We start from the raw sequence: 23,265 nt of genomic DNA on the forward strand, positions 1-23,265 counted from the left end.
TTTTCTTAAGTTTCTTAGTACTTTGTATATATGTAATATTTATAATTATATAACATAATTTTATGTCAATAATGATGTAAAAATATTGTTAAATAAAATAAAAAGTACAAGTTATATTTTTTTTATAATTATTGCTAAAATTCAAACTTATAAGTCTCGATTCTTTATAAAAAATATAAAAATAAAAAAACATGACAAAAAATTTTTAGTAAATATTTAAATTTTTTTAGATTACTATAAAAAAAATTTTTTTTTTAAAAATGATAGTAGTATGAATATTAATTAATGAAGCAAAAAATTTTTTTTTGTATTTTTAAATAAAACTTTTATCATTAAAAACGTTTTATTTGATTGACATACAACTTTAATGTTTTTGTAAACTTTAGGTACATAATAAACTTTACATAATTTTAAATAACTGTTAGATGTATTATTTATAAGTTAATAATATTCATAAAGTTTTTATACAAATTTTCAAATAAAAAACATGAAACGTTTATATGATTATCACTTAATTTTTTATGCCAATATAAAGAATATTTTTAAAAAATTTTTATCTTTAATTTTTTTAATAATAATATTTTTATAATGTGACATTAAGTTTAATACAATTAATTTATTTAATTTTTAAACAATAATAATATCATACATATTTTATATTATTTGGAAAAAAAAAACTTTAAATTAGAGCATTTGTAAATTTAAAAAATCATTTTATAAGAAATAAACAAAAGATGCTTAAGATTGAAAACAAAAATTTTTTAAAATGATTTTATATCAAATGTATAAATAAATAAGTATTTTAAATAAAATTATTATTTTTTAAATATAATGTTAAAATACAATATTAATTTCATATTTTATTTCTGCAAGCATCCTTTTTCTACTTTTTTTTACATCAGAAAAGTGAATTGTTTTAATAAAAAATTCAAAAACATTTAAAGTTATTAATGATAAATTATTTTGTTTCTTAAAAAATATTACTTTTAAACTATATAACAAAAATATTCAAGTATATTATAATATTTTAATCTTTTATTATATTGTAAAAAAAATAATTCTGATCATTAACCATTATTTTTTAAAAAAACTTTCTTTCAAAAAAAAATACTATATAAATTGAGAATATAAAAATCAAATTTTTATTTTATGATAAAATTTATAACTAAATTGACGATATTTAATTTATAAATCAATTGTTGATCTTTTTTCATTAATGTTTTAATTAAAAATTTACCACACAAATTCATACATTGTTTTTATACCAAAATATGTATATAAAATAAACTTTATATTTTATATAACTTTATTCAATTAAATTTATACTTTAATTTGTTTTATAGTATGTATATGTATTTACTTTTTATTTTTTTTTAAATAAAATGTAGTATTATACTTTAAAAAAGAATAAAAAATGTTAGCATTAAGCATATTATAAATAAATATTACTAAGTATTTAATGAATTATAGAAATATTTAAATTTTAAAATTTTATTTTTACACAAATTATGTTATTTTTAATTACTTTAGTAGGAATATTAAAATTTATATATACAATTGAATTAGAGGCAAGCTTTATTTTTTTTATTTGTATATTTTCTTCTTTTTTTTATTTTTATTATTTAGAAGTTAAATTTTTTAGAAAAAACTTATATTAATAGAGAAAAAAGAGGAATAGTTAATAAAGCAAAATTTGAATTGACAGATACTCATATAAAATATCACATAAACTTTAGGCTAGATAAATTATTAATTAGAAAAGCTTTAAGTAGAATTTCAGAAGAAACGTGTTTCAAATTTGAAGAAACATCTAATTACTTATTAGCTACTTTAAGATATAAACATGGACTATATTTTCTAACAAAATTTCCGGTAAAAAAAGAAAAAAATCGTGATATATATTTATTAGCTACTGTTAAAGATATTACAAAAGTTATGCGTGAAACTTTACATGCTTTAGGTGTAGATTATGAACATAATAGACCTGATAGAAATAAATATATTACAATTAATTTTAAAAATGTATATAGTGTTTTTATGCCTTTATTTGAAATAACTTATACACCAATATTAACTTTTTATAATATTGGATATGACTATACTTCAGTTATGCATTTTACAGTTAAAGAATTTTCTAGAAATGGTAAAAAAACAATTGAAAGTAAACGTAAATTGATGGAACCATTTACTGGTAGATCTACACATCTTACATTTAATGATGCAAAACTTTTATCTTTAAAATATTGTATTAATCCAAAACTTAAAAATGCAAAATGTCATAATTATGGATATCCAAATCCAACTATGCCTTATATATGTAAATGTTTACCTTTTTATTATGGTCCTAAATGTGAAAATAGAGTAAGAAATTTTGGTTACTGTTCTAGAATTAATTATTTTAAAGCAATGAGTTCAATAACTTCACGTACTCTTACATTAGGAAATACATGTAATTTCTTTATTTATACAATACCAGGAAAAAGAATAAAATTAAAATTATTCTTTCATCATGGTTTGTTGTCAAATCATCATTGTAAAAATGGAAAATCTATTGAAGCAAGATATTTTTCTGATTTTTCAGTTAATGGTGTAATTTATTGTCCAAGTATATTTCCAATAAGTATAGTATCAGAAAGTAATTTTATTATATTACGTTCTACTTTTTCAGAATCTAAAAGCAAAGTGAAAATAATGTTTAAAATGTTTTAACTAATACATTAATTGTTTTTATTTTCACATTTGTTATCTTAAGCTATGTATATATTAGCAAAGTAGATAACTGTAATAAAAAAAATTTATCATTTAATCAATGAATTTAATTTAATTTTCCAATGAACTAATATTTTCTAATATAATTGACATTATAAATTTTTTTTATTTATAAAAATTATTTTAAAATATAAGTTAAAATTTTATCAATATATATTAAAAAATAAATTAGTAAATAATAAATTATAAGAAAACAGTACAGTAATGCTACAAGTGAAATACTAAAAATGTTTTATTAAAATTAATTTAAAACTTTTTTTCATACTCTTTATAAATAATAAAATTTTTAATTTTGCTAAATATATTTATGTGAGTTATTTTTTATAACAATAATTATATTATCTTAAAATTTTAGTGATTAAATAATTAATTTTTTTTTTGCTTTTTTTTAACTATGAAAAAAGTAGTTTTATAGCAAATATTTATTCACAAAGTACAAATTTGTTACTGATTTTTAAGTATACTTAGATTAATATAAATGAATTAATTTTTAATATTCGTAAATATTATTTGTCAATGAAAATTTTACAAATTTTTTTCAATATTTTTGTAGTTTTTCCCCTAACATCTATTTCTTATGATTATTATTTGGATATCAATGATTTTAAGTATAATGATAAAAGAAGTATTCTTGAAAATTTTAATGATGAAGAATCTATTGTTAAACGATTTGTAGGAGGACAAGGTTTTGGCGGCCAATATGGTGGTAATCTACAAGGAGCAAGAGGATTTCAAGGAAATAATGGAATGAATAATGGTATGAATAATGGAATGCCTTTTAGAATGAATAGTGGAATGAATGGTGGAATGGGTGGTGGAATGAATGGTGGAATGGGTGGAGGAATGGGTGGTGGAATGATGGGAATGAACAGAATGAGTTATGGTGGTCGTGGTTCATTTAATTATGGGATGATGCGTCAAGGAAATGGATTTGGTGCTGGAAGAATGGGTGGATCTATGCAGTATAGAGGTGGAGGTTTTAGAGGACAAGGATTTCAAAATGGCCAAGCTCAAGGAGGAGGAGGAATGTTTGGAGGTAGAAGAGGAGGAATGTTTGGAGGAAGAAGAGGAGGAATGTTTGGAGGAAGAGGAAGATTTGGAAGATTTTTTAATAGAAGAAAAAACCAGAACATGCAGCAAATGCAGACAAGACAGAGAAGACCAAACATGATGAAAAGATTAAAAGCAAGAATGCAACGTAGACGTGAAAGAAGACAGCAACTATTGCAATCAGCACAATCAGCCAATCGTAATGTTTCCGTTAATATTATAAAATTTAAATAAAATGTTTTCAGGAAGAGCAGAAGCAACGGCAGGTTTAAATGCAGCTAATGGAATATTGTCATCTGTACTTGGCTTCATGGGTAAATAAGGTTAAATATAAAACTCTAGATTTATTTATATAAAAAAAATTTATAAATTAATTTATAAAATAACTTTCTTAAATTACACATTTGTTAAGATAGTAAACAATTGTATAAAGTTAAAAATTGTATTTAGTTACAATTTTATTTTTTACAATATTACGTATAATGTAACATTTTATACTTAAGTTTAAATAAATAGATAAAAAATAAAATATAGAAATAATTTTATCATCTTAAGTATGACATTGTAAATCTAAAATAATAATAAAATATATTTTTATTATAGAAAATTTTAATTAAACTAAAAATGTATAAAAAGAAAAAATTAAAGTACAATTTATGTTATTAAATTTAAATAACCAATTGATTAAATAATTTTTTACAAAAAAGATAAAATATTCATATAAATATAAAATTTTGTTAAAAGATAAAAATATAGGCAAAACTTTAAAAATAAAAATATTTTATTTAAAATTATATAGAAAAGAATTTTAATTTTTTTTATAAGTTAATATATTTATGTTAAATTACCTAACTAGTATTAAGGTATATAATGTAAAGATTTTTAAAATTAAAATAAAATAAATTTCTTATTTAACTCAAAACCAAACTTATTTATTTAAAAAAAAACAATTTTAAATTTTAAAAAATATTAAAATAGTTACCAAAAATCAAAATATTTAATTAAAAAAATATTTAATTAAAAAAAAATTTTTTTTAAATAATAAAATAAAAATTTACATTTGAAAAATTGAAATAGGTTAATTTATTTTTTTTATGTACTTATTTCATTTATTAATGAAAATTATTATTTGTTTAACAAAAAAAAAATCATTGGTAATCATTATTATAGTATAAAATTTCGTATCTATATAAAAATAATATAATTTATATTATAACAAATATTAAAAAATTTAGAAATTATAATAAAATTTTTTTGATCTATAACATGAACAGTTATTTTTTATTATTACTTATTATTATAAAAATATTTTTTCTAAATGATTTAATTGTAAGTTTAAAACAAATTTATTTTTTTTATGTTATTTAGAGTTCTTATTATGTTAATGAAAATATTAATTATAGAGATAAAAGAACTATCTTGTCTGGTAATGAAGAATTAAGGTTAAAGTTACCTATTACTTATTTTATTACTAAGCCAATTAATGCTTTATATATAAAAATAGCATTAGGAGTTTTAATGAATACAACATGTTTAAGATTTAAAGAAATTACTTATCAAACACATTCAAACATTTTATTTAAACCTAATCCATATTATGATGCAGTTTTTGTTAAAAAAGGACTTTTGCTTGGTATGGTAATGCTTCCAAGTAACGATCTTCAATTAGCAAAGATTATAAGAGAGACTTTATATTTATTAGGATTACAATATGAACATAAACGATATGATAGAAATAAATATATTTCAATTAATATTAGAAATATTCAAAGACAATTTATAGAAAAATTTGCAATATCACATAAATATGTTAAAAAAAAATTTGATCTTGGATATGATTTATCATCAATAATGCATTTTTCACCACATGAATATGCATATGAAGGAAAGAAAACATTTATACCTTTTAAAATGGATATGAATCAATTAGTTGGTAATGTCAAAATACCATCATTCAATGATATTAAGTTAGTAAATTTAAAACATTGTACAACAGTACTTACACCAATATTACCTTGTCGTAACTATGGATATTCAGATCCTTTAAATATAGGACGTTGTAGATGCTTACCATTTTATGATGGAAAATTTTGTGAACTTTATAAAAAAAATTTTAATAATTGTGCAAAAAACAATATTTTTGAAGCTGCCAATAAAGTTAGAAGAATTGACCTTTTTTTGAATTCAAATTGCTTTTTTTTTATTAAATCTCAAAATAGTAAAAAAGTGTTATTAAAAATCGGATTTTTAAGTAAACAATATTATAATAAACTTTGTTCACGAACTTCAAAAATTGAAATTAGATATCGAAAAAGTTTAACACTTGGTGGATACAAATATCCTAGAAGTTTATATAAAGTAAATATTATATCTGAAGGTCCTTTGATTGTTGTTCACTCTATTTTTAGTAAACCATTTTGTATTCTTTCAATGATATTTGTAGAAAAATAATATTAAAAATTAAAACGTTTTTAAAAGTTGTTTACTTTGTTATAATAGAAATTATATTATTTAAGAAACTAAAAAAAAGAAAGGAAGTAAAAAATGGATAATGAATAAACAATATTATATACTTTAAAAGATACCTAATCACAATGACTTAGGTTTTAATTATAAAATCATTATAATTTAAAAGTATATGTGTTTTTTACATTTCACTTATATTATATTATTTATTAAGAATTATTTGTTTTTTATTATTTTCTTTATAAATGAAGATAATAACTATAAAAATAATTTTTTTTAGTAGTTTAATTATATAAAAAAAATATTTTAATTAAAAATCAAAGAGTGTGTAAACTTTTTTTTGTTAGAAAAAATAATTTTACTAAAAAGTAACTAAACTATAAATAAAGTATTATTATAATTTTTAAAACATTATTTATACTATAATAAAAATTATTATTAAAAATATATTAGAAAAACATTAATGATATTAAGTAGTTGTCAAAACTTTTTAATTTATTGATTTATTAAAAAATATATAAACACAACAGCATCATATAATTGTTTTATAAGTAAACTCTTTTTTTGAATAATTTTTTTAGAATAATAATTATAGATAACTATCAATAAAACAAAAGTTTCTTTTTGCAAAAAAATTAAACTTTGGGACAATAGAATTTTTTTAAAGAAACTATAAAAAATTAGAATTTTTCTTTAAAGGATAAAACTAAAAAACAATTGAAGTATAAAAAACTAAAACATTAATAAAAATGATAAATAATTTTAAGATTTTATTATTTTTTTTTAGAAAGACGAACATTTATTTAAGAAAGAATTTAGTTGAAGCATGATTTACTAAAAATAATATGACAACTGAGATAATTTTTCTTTTTAAACATATAATAAAATAATTATAATTAAAAACGAAGACAACATTGTTTAACATAAGAAAAGGAACATAATAAGTAAAAGTAAACTTTTAAAATTATTTATTTTTTTTTTTGAAATATAAAAATATCTTAAAAATTTTATAATAATTTATCAGTAAGAAAATTCTTTTAATAAAATATATTTTTTTCTTATAAAAAATAAGAGTAAACTATTTTAATTATATTAGCTTTGTATTAAAATATTTTTTAAATATATTATTATATTTAAAAATTTAATTTAAAAAAGTTTAATGCGATTATCAGATATAACGTTTATAAAAAATTTATTACTTAGAAAATTTGACAACTTTTTAAACATAATACTTTTTATTATACTAAGTAGAATGTAAATGAAAAAAAAAGAAAAGTAATTAAAAAATTATAATTAATTATAAGTACTATTTATTATTAAAATTTTGATATAGTTTTAAAAAAGTATTTAATGTGTTTATTTGTAATAAAATGGTGTTATAATAAATTTTTACATTTTATTTTTTATATTAGTAATTTAAAGTTATTTTAAGAATATCTTATATATAACAATATTAGTATATTTAATCATTTTCAGTTATTATAATATTTTATTCTTAATTTTTATTTACTAAAATATCTAAAAAGTGATATAATTTATTTAAAAAATTTTTATTTTTTTTATATTTAAAATATTTTTAAGAAACATAAAATGTATAAAAAAAATTTTTTGATGTAAAATAATTCTACTATTAGTAATGTTATAAACACATCAATAGGTATAAATTAAAATATTCATATTATTATCAAAAGTTATAAAAAAAAAAGTTGCATACAATTTTGCATTTATCTAAATTTTAATGTATATATAAACCAAAACTTTAAACAAAACATATTTATTATTGAGAAAAAAATTTTTTTTGTTACAGCTATATTTGGTAGAGCATTAAAAATTACTCTTTATTTTAAAAAAAAAATACATCAAACAAAACAAAGAAATATTTTTCTATTTATTTATATCATGTTTTCTTTAATTTATGTTTTATCATATTGATGAAACAAATTTACTCTTTTACTTTTATTTGATATACAACTTTATTATAATGGATAAAGATACTTTTTTTTTAAGAAATAAAATTTTTTACATTATTTATATTAAGAAGAAAAAAATTTTTTATATTTATTTGACCTTAGAAATAATAATAATGTAAATGTATATAATGCTTCCAAATTTTTAACTAATCATACCATTCGTCTTCTTATACATTATATTATAATAATGACGAAGAATACTATAATAATTTTAATATTTATATTTCTTTTAACAATTGCTTTAGCAGTAAGTTTTTCTTTTGATAATGTTTAGTAATAATTATTCAGGCATCTATTGATGAATCACAAGTTCCATCTGAAGATAGAGCAAACTTTGGAATTACAAAATTTATTACTGGGCTTTTTACTAAACTTCATACATTAATTTTTGGAAATGAAACTAAGAATAGTGGAAATACAAATAAGAATAATAATAATTCACCTTTAGAAAATAAAGATTTGCTCCAAGGTGATATTATGCTTACAGAAGAACAAGCAGATGAACTTGTTGATAAGGTTGCTGTAGAAGAAGCTAAACAAGGAATTGATATTTCTAAAGTAATGAATAATGAAACTGATGTTAGATTAAAAAGAAAATTTAAAGCTGATGCAAAAAAATGGGATTTACCTATTGATTATGAAATTCAAAAAGGAGACCATAACCTAATTGATAGAGCTTTAAAATTAATAGAAAATAAAACATGTATTAGATTTAATAAAATTTATTGGACAAGCTTTGGTAAACCAAGCTTAAAATACTTTAGAGGAAATGGATGTTGGAGTTATATTGGTCAAACAGTAAGAGATAAACCTCAAGATATAAGTATTGGAGTATTTTGTGATACTATAGGAAAAATTCAACACGAAACTATGCATGCTCTAGGAGTAAAACATGAACAATGTAGAGCTGATAGAGATGATTATTTGGAAATATTTCCAGAAAATGTACAATATGGACGTCAAAATAACTTTGAAAAACTCGACATTGATAATGCTCTAGCATATAATATCAGTTACGATTATGGATCAGATATGCATTATCAAGCAGATGCTTTCAGTGATAACGGTAACGCAACCATGTTACCACATGATAGACTTTACAATAAGACAATAGGTATGGATAATGGAATGACTTTTCTTGATGCCAAACTTATTAATAGACATTATTGCTCAGAAGTATGTCCTAAAAGTGATATTAAATGTTATAATGGAGGATATGAAAATCCTAATAAATGCAATACTTGTACTTGTGTAAAAGGTTTTGGTGGAAAAAGATGTACTGATTTTAGAAAATTTAAGAAAGAATGTGATAAACAAATATTATTTGTAACAAAAGAGGAACAATTATTACCTTTTGATGGAAGAAAAAATTGCCTTATCCATTTAAAAGCTCCTTACGGAAAAAAAGTTGCAATCAATATTAAATATATAAATATGGGTTCTGTATATGATCCAGTTTGTTCAAAGAAAGATTCTCTTGAGGTAAAATATTACAAAGATAAAACAAGAACTGGAGCACTTTTCTGTGGATTGACACAAAATATAACATTTACAAGTCATAATGATCATGTTATTGTTGATTACAAAAGCCGAAAAGAATTAAGTATTGCGAATATGACTTATAAAATTTTCTAATTTTATATTAATTGTAAAAAAAGTATCTAAAATTAATCAACAATATTTGATTAATTTAATGATTCTATAAATAAAATCTTATTTCCTTTAAAAAAGTGAATTTTTTTTGTTTCATTATAAGAAAATTTTTATAACAAAATAGATAAAAATTATTAAAACTATCATTACACTATTTACATTAAAAAAAATAGTTAGTTATTTATTTAGCATATTTGATTATATAAATTAATAAATAAAACATAATATGCTAAAAAAAGAAATTACAAACTTTAAAATCACTATACTCTTAATAATCATTTAAATTGCTCTTTTTCTATATAATTTATGTTAAACATCTATAAATACTTTTATACTTATTTAAACGGAAATATATTTTAAAAAAAATATTTGTTCATTTAATTATTTTAATATATATTTACCTTATATTTAATGTTTATATAAAGATAAAATAGTTAGTTCATGTTATAGGTGAAATGAAAATTTTAAATATATTTATGAATATTTTTTTATTTTATAATATTTTTTTTATATTGTCCGAGTAATTTTTTAAGTAGAAAAATTACAAATTTTCTTCAAAATGTTCTTGAAATTAATGTAATATATAAATATTTAAAATATTTTTATTTTAAAATTTTTTTTTTAAGAAAATACAAATATATATAGAAGAAAAAAGAGAAAAATTTTTGCTTTTTGTAAATTTTGTACTATCAAAAAAGGTAATTGCAATTAATATTATTAATAATATAAATCAATATAATTTTTTATTAATATATAAAATTTGTTTTTGCTTTTATAATTTTTACTTTTAAATATAACAAAAAATAAGAAACAAATATTTATTCAACATATAATTAAAAAAAATTTTTTTTAATTTTGAATTTTAATAAACTCATTTTTAAACTAATTAACAAAAATAAGACTTCACAATATTTATTTTGTATAAAAATTTTTTTAGGCAAAAAACATCATGGTAAAAAAAGAAGATATTACAAAAATCAAGTGATTTTAAAAAAAATAATAATTTAGATTATAATAATTCATCCGATGATTTAACAAAAATTGTCAAAAGATGGTGGAACATGGATGATAAAAAGTAATGATAAGAAAGAAAAAAATTCAAAAAATGAAACTTGAGTAATTTTTTTAGAAATCTTTAGTAGTTTGGCAAGAAATTTTTCAGATATAAGTACATTAATTTATTATCTTACAATATTAAAACTTAAGCATATCTTTTAAGAGTAAGAAGAATGAAAGGATATGGTGGTATGAAAAATTTTTTTTAACAATAAAAAAATATTGATAAGAGTTATGGGCGGTATGTTTAATATCATATCTGAAAAAAAAATGATAACAACATGGGTAGTGATTTTACTAAAAGAAATATTAATTTATTTATTTTATTATTTATGACTTTGATAATTATGGTAATTGCCAACCTTGATATGCCAAAAAAAGTACCAAAATAATTTACCTAATGTATTACTTTTAAATTATAGATATTTTAAGATACTTTTTAAGATGACAATGAGCTTAGAAAAAAGTAATGGCAAAAACAACGTTAAAAATGGTAATAAAATTAAATATAATAAAAATGATAAAAGTTTTAATTATTATTTTTAATTTAGATAGAAGTGGTAAAAATACTAGTAATATATTATAATAAGTAAGATTCTCGAACTTTTCTTAAACGAAGATTTACCAAATAAATCTACAAATTTAAAGAATAAAATTAAGCTAGTTGCAATTAATAGAAATAGTAAATATATTATCATTGTATAGTTTCAGAATGAATTATTTCTAAATGATAACAATTAAAGAGAACTGAAAATGGATTCTAAACATAAGTTTGATTTTATATGCATGTTATTTACACATTTATAAAAATATTTTTAGGTAAAAAGGCTATTTCTAAGTAAAAATAAAAAGAAAAAAAGAAGAAAAATTTATTTAGTGAACAATTATAGAAAAAATTTTTATAGTCATAAAATAATTAGAATTTATAAACAGACAATAATTTTTCTTGTACTTTTCTATTTTTAGTAAAACATTAAAATTAAATTAAGTAAATAAACGGTCGAAAATAAAAAAATTTATATATTTTGAAATTGATACAATGTTAAGTGTTAACAATATAATAAAAAAATTTTATTTCACAAAAAAATTAAAATTATTAAAACAAAAATAATATTTTTAAAAAGTAAACCATGTTAAATTTAATTTATATTTTTAAAATAAAAATAATTTTAAAAATTAAATTTTTTTTTTAAATTTAAATCTTATAACAAAATTACTGAAACTTATGATATCTTATCAATTTTTCAAGTCATAAAATTATTTTTAATTTCTGAACTTTTTAGAAAATTTCTTTTTGTAAATGAAATATTTTCCCATCTTAAAAATAAGTTTAAAAATATGAATCTTTGATGTTTACGTTAGAACAGAAATTTCACTGTTTTCAAAAATCATGCAGATTTCAAAGTTCTGTTAGAAAAAAAAGTTTTTTTAATCAAAAAAAACTTTCTTTGAACAAAATAATTTTTTTATTCTTTCTTAATTGAACAAATTTAAAGAACTAAAAAAATCCATTGTAAAATCTCTTCAGTCGTTGCAGTGTTGCTAAATCACTTCATACATTAGTTTCTTGTAGATTCTGTGAAGTTGTCAGAGATGATTAGTTGAAGACCTGGAATTATGGTAGAAATAGATGAATCAAAGTTTGGTAAAAGATACAGAGTTCATAAAATAAATGGCTGTGAATATTCGAATAGTAAGAGAGAAAAAAATCCATTAAATCAAACATCGTTCAAAATAATTTTTTAAATAAATATGAATATTTTTTAATAATCTAAAATTATTTAGAATAACAATATAATTTCAACATTAATATGATGTTTATCACTTTTGTAAAGTATATTATTTAAAATTTATTTATTTACAAAGTGTCTAATATTTTTTATCTTAAAGATATAATTGTTTAATTAATTAAAATTTTAACATGTCATTAAATTTAATATATAAATATTAAGTTTATCAGTTTTTTTAAACTTAATAATTACATATAATATAATATTTTATAAATGTGTCATGGCTACTATTTTTTAGCAAATTATAAATTAGGTCATTAGTGTCATTTCAAATGTCGGTAAATTCCGATCTACATAAGCTAAAAAATTGTTCAATGTCAAAAAAATGACTTGAAAAGAAAATTGAAATAAAAACAAAAAAAAACAAAGTTAAGAGTTTCAAATTCTTGATCTCTTTTTTCATAATCATATAACTTTTAGAATCTACACCTACTATCTACTCCTGTCTTAAAATAAAATAAAACTTATACATTGTACCATATTACTCAAAATGTAAATGTTACATACAGTTGACAATGTTTCAAAGTTTAGAAACTTAATGTCATCTATAAGTGACAATGCTAACCGTATTCAAAACATTGTTGTTTACAAAAATAAAAATATTAGTATTTTTTTTTAAGAAAATATGATAATATTTTTTTTATAAATTACTAGTATTCTTCAACCATTAGTTTTAATATAAAAAAAATAATCAATAAATAAGTACAAAAACAAAAAAATTAAAAAAAAACAGTACAATTATATTTTTTTTATATTTTCTAGAAAATATTACCTGCAAATAATATTGTCAATTTTGTCATCCACAAATGACAATTTGACTTTAAATACTAAGCTATCAGTGTTTAATTTTCTACAAAAGTAAATTATCTATATATATAATTAATATAAAAAAAATTCTTGAATAATTATTATTTAAAAACAATATTTATTAAAATTTTTATTATTACTCAGAAAAGTGTGAATCTACTCAGTGGAGTAGTTTTCTATGTCATAATTATAGCGAACGAATTTATTTACAGTATTTTAAAATTACATAAAAAAAAATTTTATAAATAAGCATGTTTCTCATAATTTATATACTATAATTTATTGTACTTTAAAAATTTATTTTTTTTTATTAAATGAATTTTTAATTTAAAAATATTATGAAAATAACTCAGATTTGTTTTTGGCGCTGAAAAAAATTCAAATATTATTGCCACATTTTGCTAAGTTAAAACAATCATAATTTTTTAATACAATTACTATAATATATCATTTAATAAAATAATATTTGTTTTTTAATAATTGTCATATAAAGTTTTGTTAAAATTATAGTTTGTTTTTTTTTTAATAATTTGTCTGTCCTTTTAGTAAACTTTAACTTTTTTATATATGGCAGTATTACCTATTATTTCACAGTTAAAATGAAAATTATAATATTTTTATTACACATAAATTTACTCTATAATGTAATTACGCTTTTTTTTATAAATGTAGTACAATGTCAAAAGCAACAACAGACTTATCCGGATTATATGGATGTAAGAATGAAATAAATTAATTTTTAGTTATATTTTAAGGATTATAATAATCCAGGTCAAATGAACAATCCAAAAGGTAACTTTCATGAATTTTAAGCAAGAAGACACAAGAAATAAAATTATTTTGAAAATATTATGAGGCTTTTTAAATAATAATATAAATTTAGTTTTAAATTTTTGAAACAATGTATTACTAAGTAAGAATTATGATAAGCGTAAGGTTTTATAATCATTTAATCGTAAAATTAGTAATGTACTAAATAAATTATATATTTATACATTAAAATATTAATAAATGAAAAAAATAATTCATTTTAATATATTTAAGGACATAATGATTCAAAGGATAAATCAAGTGGTAAAATTATTGAAACCCTATATAATGTAAAATAATGTTTTTAAGGCAATAGTAAATCGAAATCAAGTAAAGGTATGGTAGAAATGGTTATTTTAAAATGATACATTTATAACAATTTTATATAATTTAAGATAAATTAGGCAAAAATGCATATCCACAATATATGAATTATAAACAAATGTATGACAATTATGCTAATAATCCACCTCCCGGTTCATCATCTAGCATGAAATCATCATCTAGTATGAAATCATCATCTAAATCAAAAAAGAGTTCATCTCCTCAATCATCAAAAATGCAATATGATTATGGTATGCAAAATGGAGGAGGTGGTGGTGGTATGAAAGGAGGAAAAGGTGGTATGCAAGGAGGAGGAGGAGGTGCTGGTTACCAAGGTGGTGGTGCTTACCAAGGTGGTGGGTACGGAGGATATGGTGGTATGGGTGCTGGTGGTATGGGTGGTATGGGTGGCGGCATGTATGGAGGTGGTATGTATGGAGGTGGTATGGGTATGGGTATGGGTGGTATGGGAATGATGGGAATGGGTATGGGTGGTATGGGAATGATGGGAATGGGTATGGGTGGTATGGGAATGGGTGCTGGTAAAGTTTAAAAACATAGGTAAATAATAAATAAGTGATATAGGTATGATGGCTCCAGCGGCAGGAGGCATGATGAATAATCAAGCGGGCAACAATAATGGTAAATTGATTTATTTTGTTTTCACCTTACAATTAATTTCACTTCTTTTTGAAAGAATGCTTTTTTAAACTTGCATAATATTTAATAATTAAATAACATTAAAAAAAATATTTTAGATTTTGATGATGATAATAAGGGACAACCAAATAATGCGAATGGTAATTATTAACCTATTATTTAACAAATTTTTTTACTATTAATAATTTTAGGTAAAAATAATAATGGTAAATACCTCAATTTTTTCAAGAAGAGATATATTTTTTTTAAAAAATATTTTTAGATGGAGATAATAAAGGTGTTGGCACAAATGATAATAAAAATGCAGGTAGAAAATTATTTTTAAAAATTTAAATTATTTTTTTGGTGACATGAACAAAACAGGTCAAAAACCGAATGGTATGAAAATAATATTATAAATTAAAAATTTAATATATATTTTAATACATTTAGGCGACAAAGCTTCATCTGGTTCTGATGGTTCTATGGCTTCTGATGCTGTCGGTGCTGCTGGTGCTGTTGGTGCTGCTGGAGCTGCTGGTAAATCTAGTGGTTCTGAAGGTTCAGGTGGTTCTGACGTGAAAGAAAAGAAAAAAGGTAAAACATTATTTTAAAAATACAAGATTTTTTTTACATATTTTTTTAGGTCGCTTTTCCAAAATCAAAGAAAAATTCGGAGGTTTAAAAATAATGCTATAAATTAAAAATTATATATATTTTATTATACATATAGGTAACAAAAAAGCAAATGGTGCTAATGGTTCTGGTGGTTCTATGAAATCTGGTGGTTCTAAAGGTGCTATGGGTCCTGATGGTCAAGGCAAAAAACAAGGTAAAAAATTATTTTAAAAATAAAAAATAATTAAATATATATATTTTTTAGGTTTCCTTTCCAAAGTGCGTCAAAAATTCGGAGGTTTGAAAATATATTTATAAATTTGAATTTAAATATATATTTTAAATATGTATAGGTGGTAATAAAGCGAATGGTCCTAATGGCCCTATGGGTGCAGGTGGTCCTGGTGGGGGTCATATGGGTCCTAGTGCTCCTGGTGCTCAAGGCAAACAACCAGGTAAAAATCTTTTTAAAAATAATTTTTAACATATATTTTTCAGGCTTCTTTGCCAGAATGCGTCAAAGATTTGGAGGTTTGAAAATAATTTTTATAAATTAGAAATTAAATATATATTTTTAAATATGTATAGGTGGTCGTGGTGGCATGGGTCCTGGTGGTCAAGGCGGACGTCCAGGTAAAAAATTATTTTAAAAAATATTTTTAACATATATTTTTTAGGTTTCTTTGGCAGATTGCGTCAAAGATTTAGAGGTTTGAGAATAAAATTGAAAATTAAATATATACTTTAATATGTATAGGTGGTCCTCGTGGTGGCATGGGTCCAGGTGGTCAAGGCGGACGACCAGGTAAAAAATTATTTAAAAAAAAATTTTTAACATATATTGTTTAGGTTTATTTGGCAGAATGCGTCAAAGATTTAAAGGTTTGAAAATAATTTTTATGAATTAGAAATTAAATATATATTTTAATATATATAGGTGGCAGAAGATCAAAAGGTTTTGGTAGTTCAAGTAGAAGACGAAATAAAAAATCATTTAAAAAAATATTTTTTTAACATATATTTTTTAGGTTCATTTGGCAGTTTTCGTAGTAAATTCAAAGGTTTGAAAATAATTCTATAACTTTTAATTTAATATATATTTTAATATATATAGGTGGTAGTAGTAAACTTGGCAGTTTTAAAGGTAAAAAATTTAAAAAATAATAAATTTTTTTTTTTTACATATTTTTTAGGTTTTGGTAGTAGTAGTAAATTTGGCGGTTTTAAGCTTGGTGGAAAAGGTCTCGGAGCTCCTAAAACTTCCTTCTTTGGAAATCTTTTTAAAGGCTTTAAAGGTTTTAAATTACCAAGATTTGGACGTTAAACTTTTTACTAATCAAATGGTTTATATATTGCTTTAACATGAAAAAAAAAGAATGAAAAATTTCTGTCATATCAAAATAATGAATAAATAAAATTACATAATTTTTTAAAATAATTCATTTCTATTACAACTATTTGCGTACTATGGAGAAATGTTTATTCTTTGACAATTTTTTTTTACAAATAATGAAATAAATATTTAAACTTGATTGAATATTATATTTCTTAATATAAAAAAAAACTATAAAAATGTATTTAGTTATGTAATTTTTTTTAAAAAATTATGCTTTATTTTAAAAAAATAAAGAAATAAAAATTTATGATTGTATTAAAATTTTTTTTACAGAATAAAAAATTATAACAATACCAATTAATAATATAAATTTTTCAATATAAAATTTTATGCTATTATACATGTTTTTCAGTTGTTATTGTTATATGTAAGCAATTAAATATATTTAAACATAGTTGATTTTTACGTTTAATAATAATATTAAAAAAAAAAATTTTTTTTTAATTTGACAAAATTATTTATTAATAATTCAGCAATCTATAAAACATAAATAAATACAATATGTATTAATTTGTCAGGTATTTTAAATTTTTCTCAGTAATAACTTCATTTCAACATTAATGTATTTTTAAATTTTAGTTTATTTTAAAACTATAGTAAAAAAATAATTTATCTTTATAAATTATAATAATTTTATTTTAGTAAAAAATTTTAAAAGAAACTTTAATAAATAAAACTTTTAACATTTTATGAAGCAATCATTGATGTAAGAAAAAAAAACAAAATTAAAATATTAAATATGTTGAGATATCCAAATATTTAATTATAACATATTATGCATGTTGATTATCCTATGATTTTTTACACTTAATATAATCCTTGAAATAAATAATTTTTTATATATACAATTAAATATAAAATATTATATTAATTAAAACATTTATTTAAAAAAAAAGCGACAACATGTATAAAAAAAAATAATTAATAAACCAAATAACATACTGATTTTAATATTATTGTCTTATTATGTACAAATATATTTTACATATGTATATTGTTGAATTATTGGCATAATTTATTATAAATTAAAAATCATATAAATTTTTTTAAAAAATAAATTTTATTTGAAAAATTACTGATAAAAGTATATTAAAATATATGTATATAATAAATTTAAAAAAAATTATAAATAGTTATTTTAATATTTACTTGCAATAAAATAAATAGAAATTTAAAATGTCATATATCACACATTTTTATTATTTTAATTGATTTTTATTAAAATAAACTTTTTTTTACTTTGTTATTTTATAAAAATGGATATAAGTAAAATTGTAGTGAAGTGTAGTTATCAATATACTCAAATATGTTAAAAAAAATTCTTTTTATTTATCATTATTTCTTTTATTTAAGTTTAATTTGTTTATTCTGTTTTTTTTTTAAATTTTATTGTAACATTTAAAAGTTAATTTTAATTTTTTAAAAACTAATAAAGTGTAGAAAAAAAAATAATTAGTTAAAATTTTTTACTATAATAAAAATAATATTTAATCTAACTTTATATGTGTTAAAGTATTTATTTTATTATTATTATTGTAAAATATTATTAATTTGAAAAATTAAAAGTGTGGTTAAAAAATTATATTTAATTATTTTACTTATTCTCAACAATATTTTTTACTAATTTTTATCTTTTACTATTTAGAAAACATACATTAGTACAATTTACTAATTATTTTGTATGTTAAATAATTATTTAAAACTATTTAATAACTTATTACACTTTTTATTCTTCTATCCTTATAATGTATAACTTTCTTTTTTTTTTAAATACATAAATTATTTTTTTTGAAATTATATTTTTAAAATTTTTTTATTTAAATTTTTTATAATTTCATAGTACATTTTATTTTGTTACATTTTAATACATAATCCAAAGTTTATTTATATATTATAAAAAAAAAAATAATTTCTATTATTGAAATTTATAAATTTATATTTTTTTTTCTAAAATGTTAATATTTTAATATTGATATAATTTAATAATATTAATATAAAAAGTATATATTTAAGAGTAAACGTTTCATTTGATAACACATTTTGATGGAAAAAAATATACCTATAAATAAAAATAAATCTTTCAAAAACACATAAGAAAATTATTTATAGATATAAGTATGAGATATCAATGTATAAATTTTAATTCATTACATGCAAGACGATTTAAGAAACGCTTAACAATAATAACTGTTGGTACATTTATTTTTGTATACTTTTATTTAGCTTTTTATTTACCATCAACTAATAATGATTTTATATTAACCAAATATTATTTTAAACCTCAAGATGATGAACAGGTAATTTAAAAAAAAATTTATATATATATATATATATTAATAAATTTATTAATTTTTTTTTTTTAAAATAATTATGTATTAATATAGATGTTAAAAGTTTATTCCAATATACATTTTGAAAAATATTATTCATTAGGAAAAAAAAATTATTTTGATGTAACATATGATACTAAAAATAAAAAAGATATGAGAAAAATTAATGTTTTTTTAATACCACATACACATGATGATCCTGGATGGTTAAAAACATTTGAAGAATATTATAATGATGATGTTTCAAGAATATTATATGGTATGTTAAATTATTTATCAAAAAAAAATAAGATGAAATTTGTATATGTTGAGATGTCATTTTTTGAATTATTTTATTCAACATTATCATTATTAAATAGACAAAAAGTTAAAAGATTATTAGATAATGAAAAATTAGAAATTTTAACTGGTGGATGGGTAATGACTGATGAGGCAAATAGTCATTTTTTTTCACAAATAGTTCAATTATTTGAAGGACATGAATTTCTTAAAAATAATTTACAATATATACCAAAAAATCATTGGTCTATAGATCCATTTGGTTTATCACCAACAATGGCATATATTATTAAAGAATCAGGTTTTAAACATATGGCAATACAAAGAGTACATTATTTAGTTAAACATTATTTTGCTATAAGAAAATTATTTGAATTTCAATGGAGACAATTATGGAGTGGTGGACATATTAATGAATCAAATAAAACTGATATATTTACTCATATTTTACCATATGGTAGTTATACATCTACTGATACATGTGGACCTGATAGATATGTTTGTAGTATGTTTGATTTTAATCAATATACTAATGCTTTATACTATAAAAATGGTGGTAAAGAAGTTATTGAACAAGATGCTAAAAATATTGCAGATCAATTTAGAAAAAAATCATTATTATTTAGAGGTCCTAATATTTTTGTACCACTTGGTGCTGATTTTACATTTAAATTACGAGAAGAATGGGAAAGTGTATATGAAAATTATAAAATTATTATAGAAAAAATTAATAATTCACCAGAATTAAATATGAATGTTCAATTTGGTACATTAAATGATTACTTTAATGCTAATGATAAAAGTATTAGTAAAGATAATATTCGTATTCCTATCATTACAGGTGATTTTTTTACATATGCTGATAGAGATGAAGATTATTGGAGTGGATATTATACTTCAAGACCATTTTATAAACGTTTCGATAGAAATTTAATAGATTATTTAAGATCTGCAGAAATTATTTATTCAATTGTATTAGGAAAAACAAATTTTTATGAAATGAATCAATTTTTAAAATTTGTTGATTATAATAAATTAGTATATGCAAGGAGAGCTTTATCATTATTTCAACATCATGATGGTGTAACTGGAACAGCTAGAGATCATGTTGTTCTTGATTATGGAAAAAAATTATTTAAAGCAATACAAAATTGTTATTCAATTATTGAAAAATGTATTCAATATGATATGACAAAACAAATTTTTAATATATCACAAATATCAGTATTAAAAAAAGTTAATAATCCTGTAAAAATGACAAGAATACGAAAATTTAATATTAAAAAAAATATTCTTGTATTCAATCCTCATACAAGAAATATAGATAAAGAAATTATATGTACAAAAATAAGTGGTCAAAAATTATTTATTATTGAAGGAATAGATATTAAAAATCAAGAAATTCATCCAACAATTAAAAAGAAAAATGGAAATTTAATAATAACAAATAAATCATATAAACTTTGTTTTATTACTTCATTTAAAGCTTTAGAAGTTAAAATTTTTAAATTAACTACACCTGAAATAGTAGGAAATATGCCTAATATAGCAAAAATTTATACTTCAAAAAAAAATATTTTAACAAATGATATATTTGTTAATTATGAATCAATAGATTATAAGAAATATGATGACAAATTTATAGTTAGTGAGATACATGGATTAAAAATTAATACAAAAACAGGATATATTATATCAATAAATAATTTACCTGTATCAGTAAATTATGAATATTATAAAGAAACTACTGTATCAACAAATTCTGGAGCATATCTTTTTAGTCCTGATGGTCCATCTATACCATTAAATGCTCTTGACAATTCATATATAATATCAAAAGGAATATTATATCAAAAAGTTGTTATTAATGGACCAAAAAAATATAATTTAGTTCAATCAATTGAAACAAAAATAACATCACCACATTATATAGATATATATAATATAATTAATATTGATGATCAAGTAGAAACTGAAATAGCAATGAAAATAAAAACAAATAAAATGGGTAAAAAATTTATGATAAAAAATAAAAATGTTTTTTATACTGATTTAAATGGATATCAAATAATTAAAAGAAAAAGATTAAATAAATTACCAATACAAGGAAATTTTTATCCTATGCCATCAACAATTTTTATTCAAGATAATAAAACAAGATTAACAGTATTAAGTAATCAACCATTAGGTTGTAGTAGTCAAGAAGAAGGTAGTGTAGAAGTTATTTTAGATAGAAAACATTTCTTTGATGATTTTAGAGGTCTTGAACAAGGAGTTACAGATAATTTAGCAACAAGAAGTAAATTTAGAATTTTAGTTGAAGATGTCAATAAATTTAATCAATTTGAAAATGAAAAATTTGATAATTCATTTGTTACCGGATATTTATCAGCTAATGCTTTTCTTGCAAATCAAATGTTACAATATAATTTAATTCAAATGGAAATCGATAAAACTATTACAGATATGGATTATAAATTGTCAATACTTAAAAATGAATTACCACATAATATACATATAGTAACTTTAAGAACATTAACATCTCCAGAAAATTATGGTAAAGGTGGTTTACCAGATAATGAATATGAAAGAGTTAGGAGAAAACCATTAAAAAGTGCTGCTTTGATATTACAAAATATTGCTTATGATAATCGTGTAGGTGATAATTTATCAGGCAAAATATATATTAAAAATGGTGAAATTAATATGAGTGAATATTTTATTGATAAATTTATTGCATTATATCAAAAGACATCTTTAACAATGTTATATGAATCAAAAGAATATACTAAAAGTGGATATATTAATATTAAACCAATGGAACTTAAAACATTAAAAGTTGACTTTTCTTAGAGTAAATATTTCAAAAATTTTTGTTTTGTTTTAATAGTCTTAATTATTATGTTTTTAAATATTTTTTTATATAAATTAAATAGTAAAAACATATTTTTAATATCCAATTTTTAATTAATATTTAAATTATTTTTAATAAAATATAAAAAAAAATATATATATAAAATTATATTTATACTAAAATATTTGAAATAATATTAAAAAAAAAATATGTGCATTAAATATTAAATATTAATAAATTTATAATAAATTAAAATAATTATATAATCATTTATGTACAAATTTTTATAGAATAAAATAAAAAATATTTTAAAAATAAATAAATAGAATAACAAAAAAAGTTTAACATAAATATTACTGTAAATCAATCATTAAATAGTTTATTATTGAAAAAAAAATTGTATTACTGTAACTATTTATCACCTTTTATAAATATCATAAACATGTATATCTAA

General features: G+C 19.5%; 7 protein-coding genes across 7 annotated transcripts; all 7 read left to right on the top strand.

Annotated features, from left to right (window-relative positions):
• Positions 1 to 1,508: 1,508 nt before the first annotated feature.
• Positions 1,509 to 2,709, top strand: SRAE_2000460000 (Astacin-like metalloendopeptidase; the record flags this gene model as incomplete). The annotated part of the gene is made up of 2 exons (XM_024643489.1): positions 1,509 to 1,568; positions 1,627 to 2,709. The coding sequence occupies 2 exons, from the start codon at positions 1,509 to 1,511 to the stop codon at positions 2,707 to 2,709; spliced, it is 1,143 nt and encodes a 380-aa protein (XP_024509153.1).
• Positions 2,710 to 3,285: 576 nt separating this feature from the next.
• Positions 3,286 to 4,141, top strand: SRAE_2000460100 (Hypothetical protein; the record flags this gene model as incomplete). Its single annotated transcript, XM_024643490.1, has 2 exons — positions 3,286 to 4,018; positions 4,065 to 4,141. 2 exons carry the CDS (start codon positions 3,286 to 3,288, stop codon positions 4,139 to 4,141), a joined length of 810 nt encoding a protein of 269 aa, XP_024509154.1.
• A 944-nt stretch (positions 4,142 to 5,085) lies between these two features.
• SRAE_2000460200 (Astacin-like metalloendopeptidase) lies at positions 5,086 to 6,270 on the top strand (the record flags this gene model as incomplete). The annotated part of the gene is made up of 2 exons (XM_024643491.1): positions 5,086 to 5,148; positions 5,188 to 6,270. 2 exons carry the CDS (start codon positions 5,086 to 5,088, stop codon positions 6,268 to 6,270), a joined length of 1,146 nt encoding a protein of 381 aa, XP_024509155.1.
• A 2,172-nt stretch (positions 6,271 to 8,442) lies between these two features.
• SRAE_2000460300 (Astacin-like metalloendopeptidase) lies at positions 8,443 to 9,890 on the top strand (the record flags this gene model as incomplete). Its single annotated transcript, XM_024643492.1, has 2 exons — positions 8,443 to 8,502; positions 8,544 to 9,890. 2 exons carry the CDS (start codon positions 8,443 to 8,445, stop codon positions 9,888 to 9,890), a joined length of 1,407 nt encoding a protein of 468 aa, XP_024509156.1.
• Positions 9,891 to 14,160: 4,270 nt separating this feature from the next.
• Positions 14,161 to 15,506, top strand: SRAE_2000460400 (Hypothetical protein; the record flags this gene model as incomplete). The annotated part of the gene is made up of 7 exons (XM_024643493.1): positions 14,161 to 14,277; positions 14,317 to 14,353; positions 14,606 to 14,635; positions 14,681 to 14,707; positions 14,767 to 15,237; positions 15,281 to 15,337; positions 15,454 to 15,506. The coding sequence occupies 7 exons, from the start codon at positions 14,161 to 14,163 to the stop codon at positions 15,504 to 15,506; spliced, it is 792 nt and encodes a 263-aa protein (XP_024509157.1).
• A 313-nt stretch (positions 15,507 to 15,819) lies between these two features.
• Positions 15,820 to 17,276, top strand: SRAE_2000460500 (Hypothetical protein; the record flags this gene model as incomplete). Its single annotated transcript, XM_024643494.1, has 14 exons — positions 15,820 to 15,931; positions 15,981 to 16,013; positions 16,068 to 16,166; positions 16,218 to 16,250; positions 16,306 to 16,407; positions 16,451 to 16,483; positions 16,541 to 16,585; positions 16,630 to 16,662; positions 16,710 to 16,757; positions 16,802 to 16,834; positions 16,890 to 16,907; positions 16,981 to 17,013; positions 17,067 to 17,096; positions 17,146 to 17,276. The coding sequence occupies 14 exons, from the start codon at positions 15,820 to 15,822 to the stop codon at positions 17,274 to 17,276; spliced, it is 783 nt and encodes a 260-aa protein (XP_024509158.1).
• A 2,189-nt stretch (positions 17,277 to 19,465) lies between these two features.
• On the top strand, positions 19,466 to 22,810 carry SRAE_2000460600 (Alpha-mannosidase 2x; the record flags this gene model as incomplete). The annotated part of the gene is made up of 2 exons (XM_024643495.1): positions 19,466 to 19,645; positions 19,733 to 22,810. The coding sequence occupies 2 exons, from the start codon at positions 19,466 to 19,468 to the stop codon at positions 22,808 to 22,810; spliced, it is 3,258 nt and encodes a 1,085-aa protein (XP_024509159.1).
• Positions 22,811 to 23,265: the final 455 nt, after the last annotated feature.

Source organism: Strongyloides ratti (genome assembly GCF_001040885.1).
Source record: "Strongyloides ratti genome assembly S_ratti_ED321, chromosome : 2".
Lineage (NCBI taxonomy): Eukaryota > Metazoa > Nematoda > Chromadorea > Rhabditida > Strongyloididae > Strongyloides > Strongyloides ratti.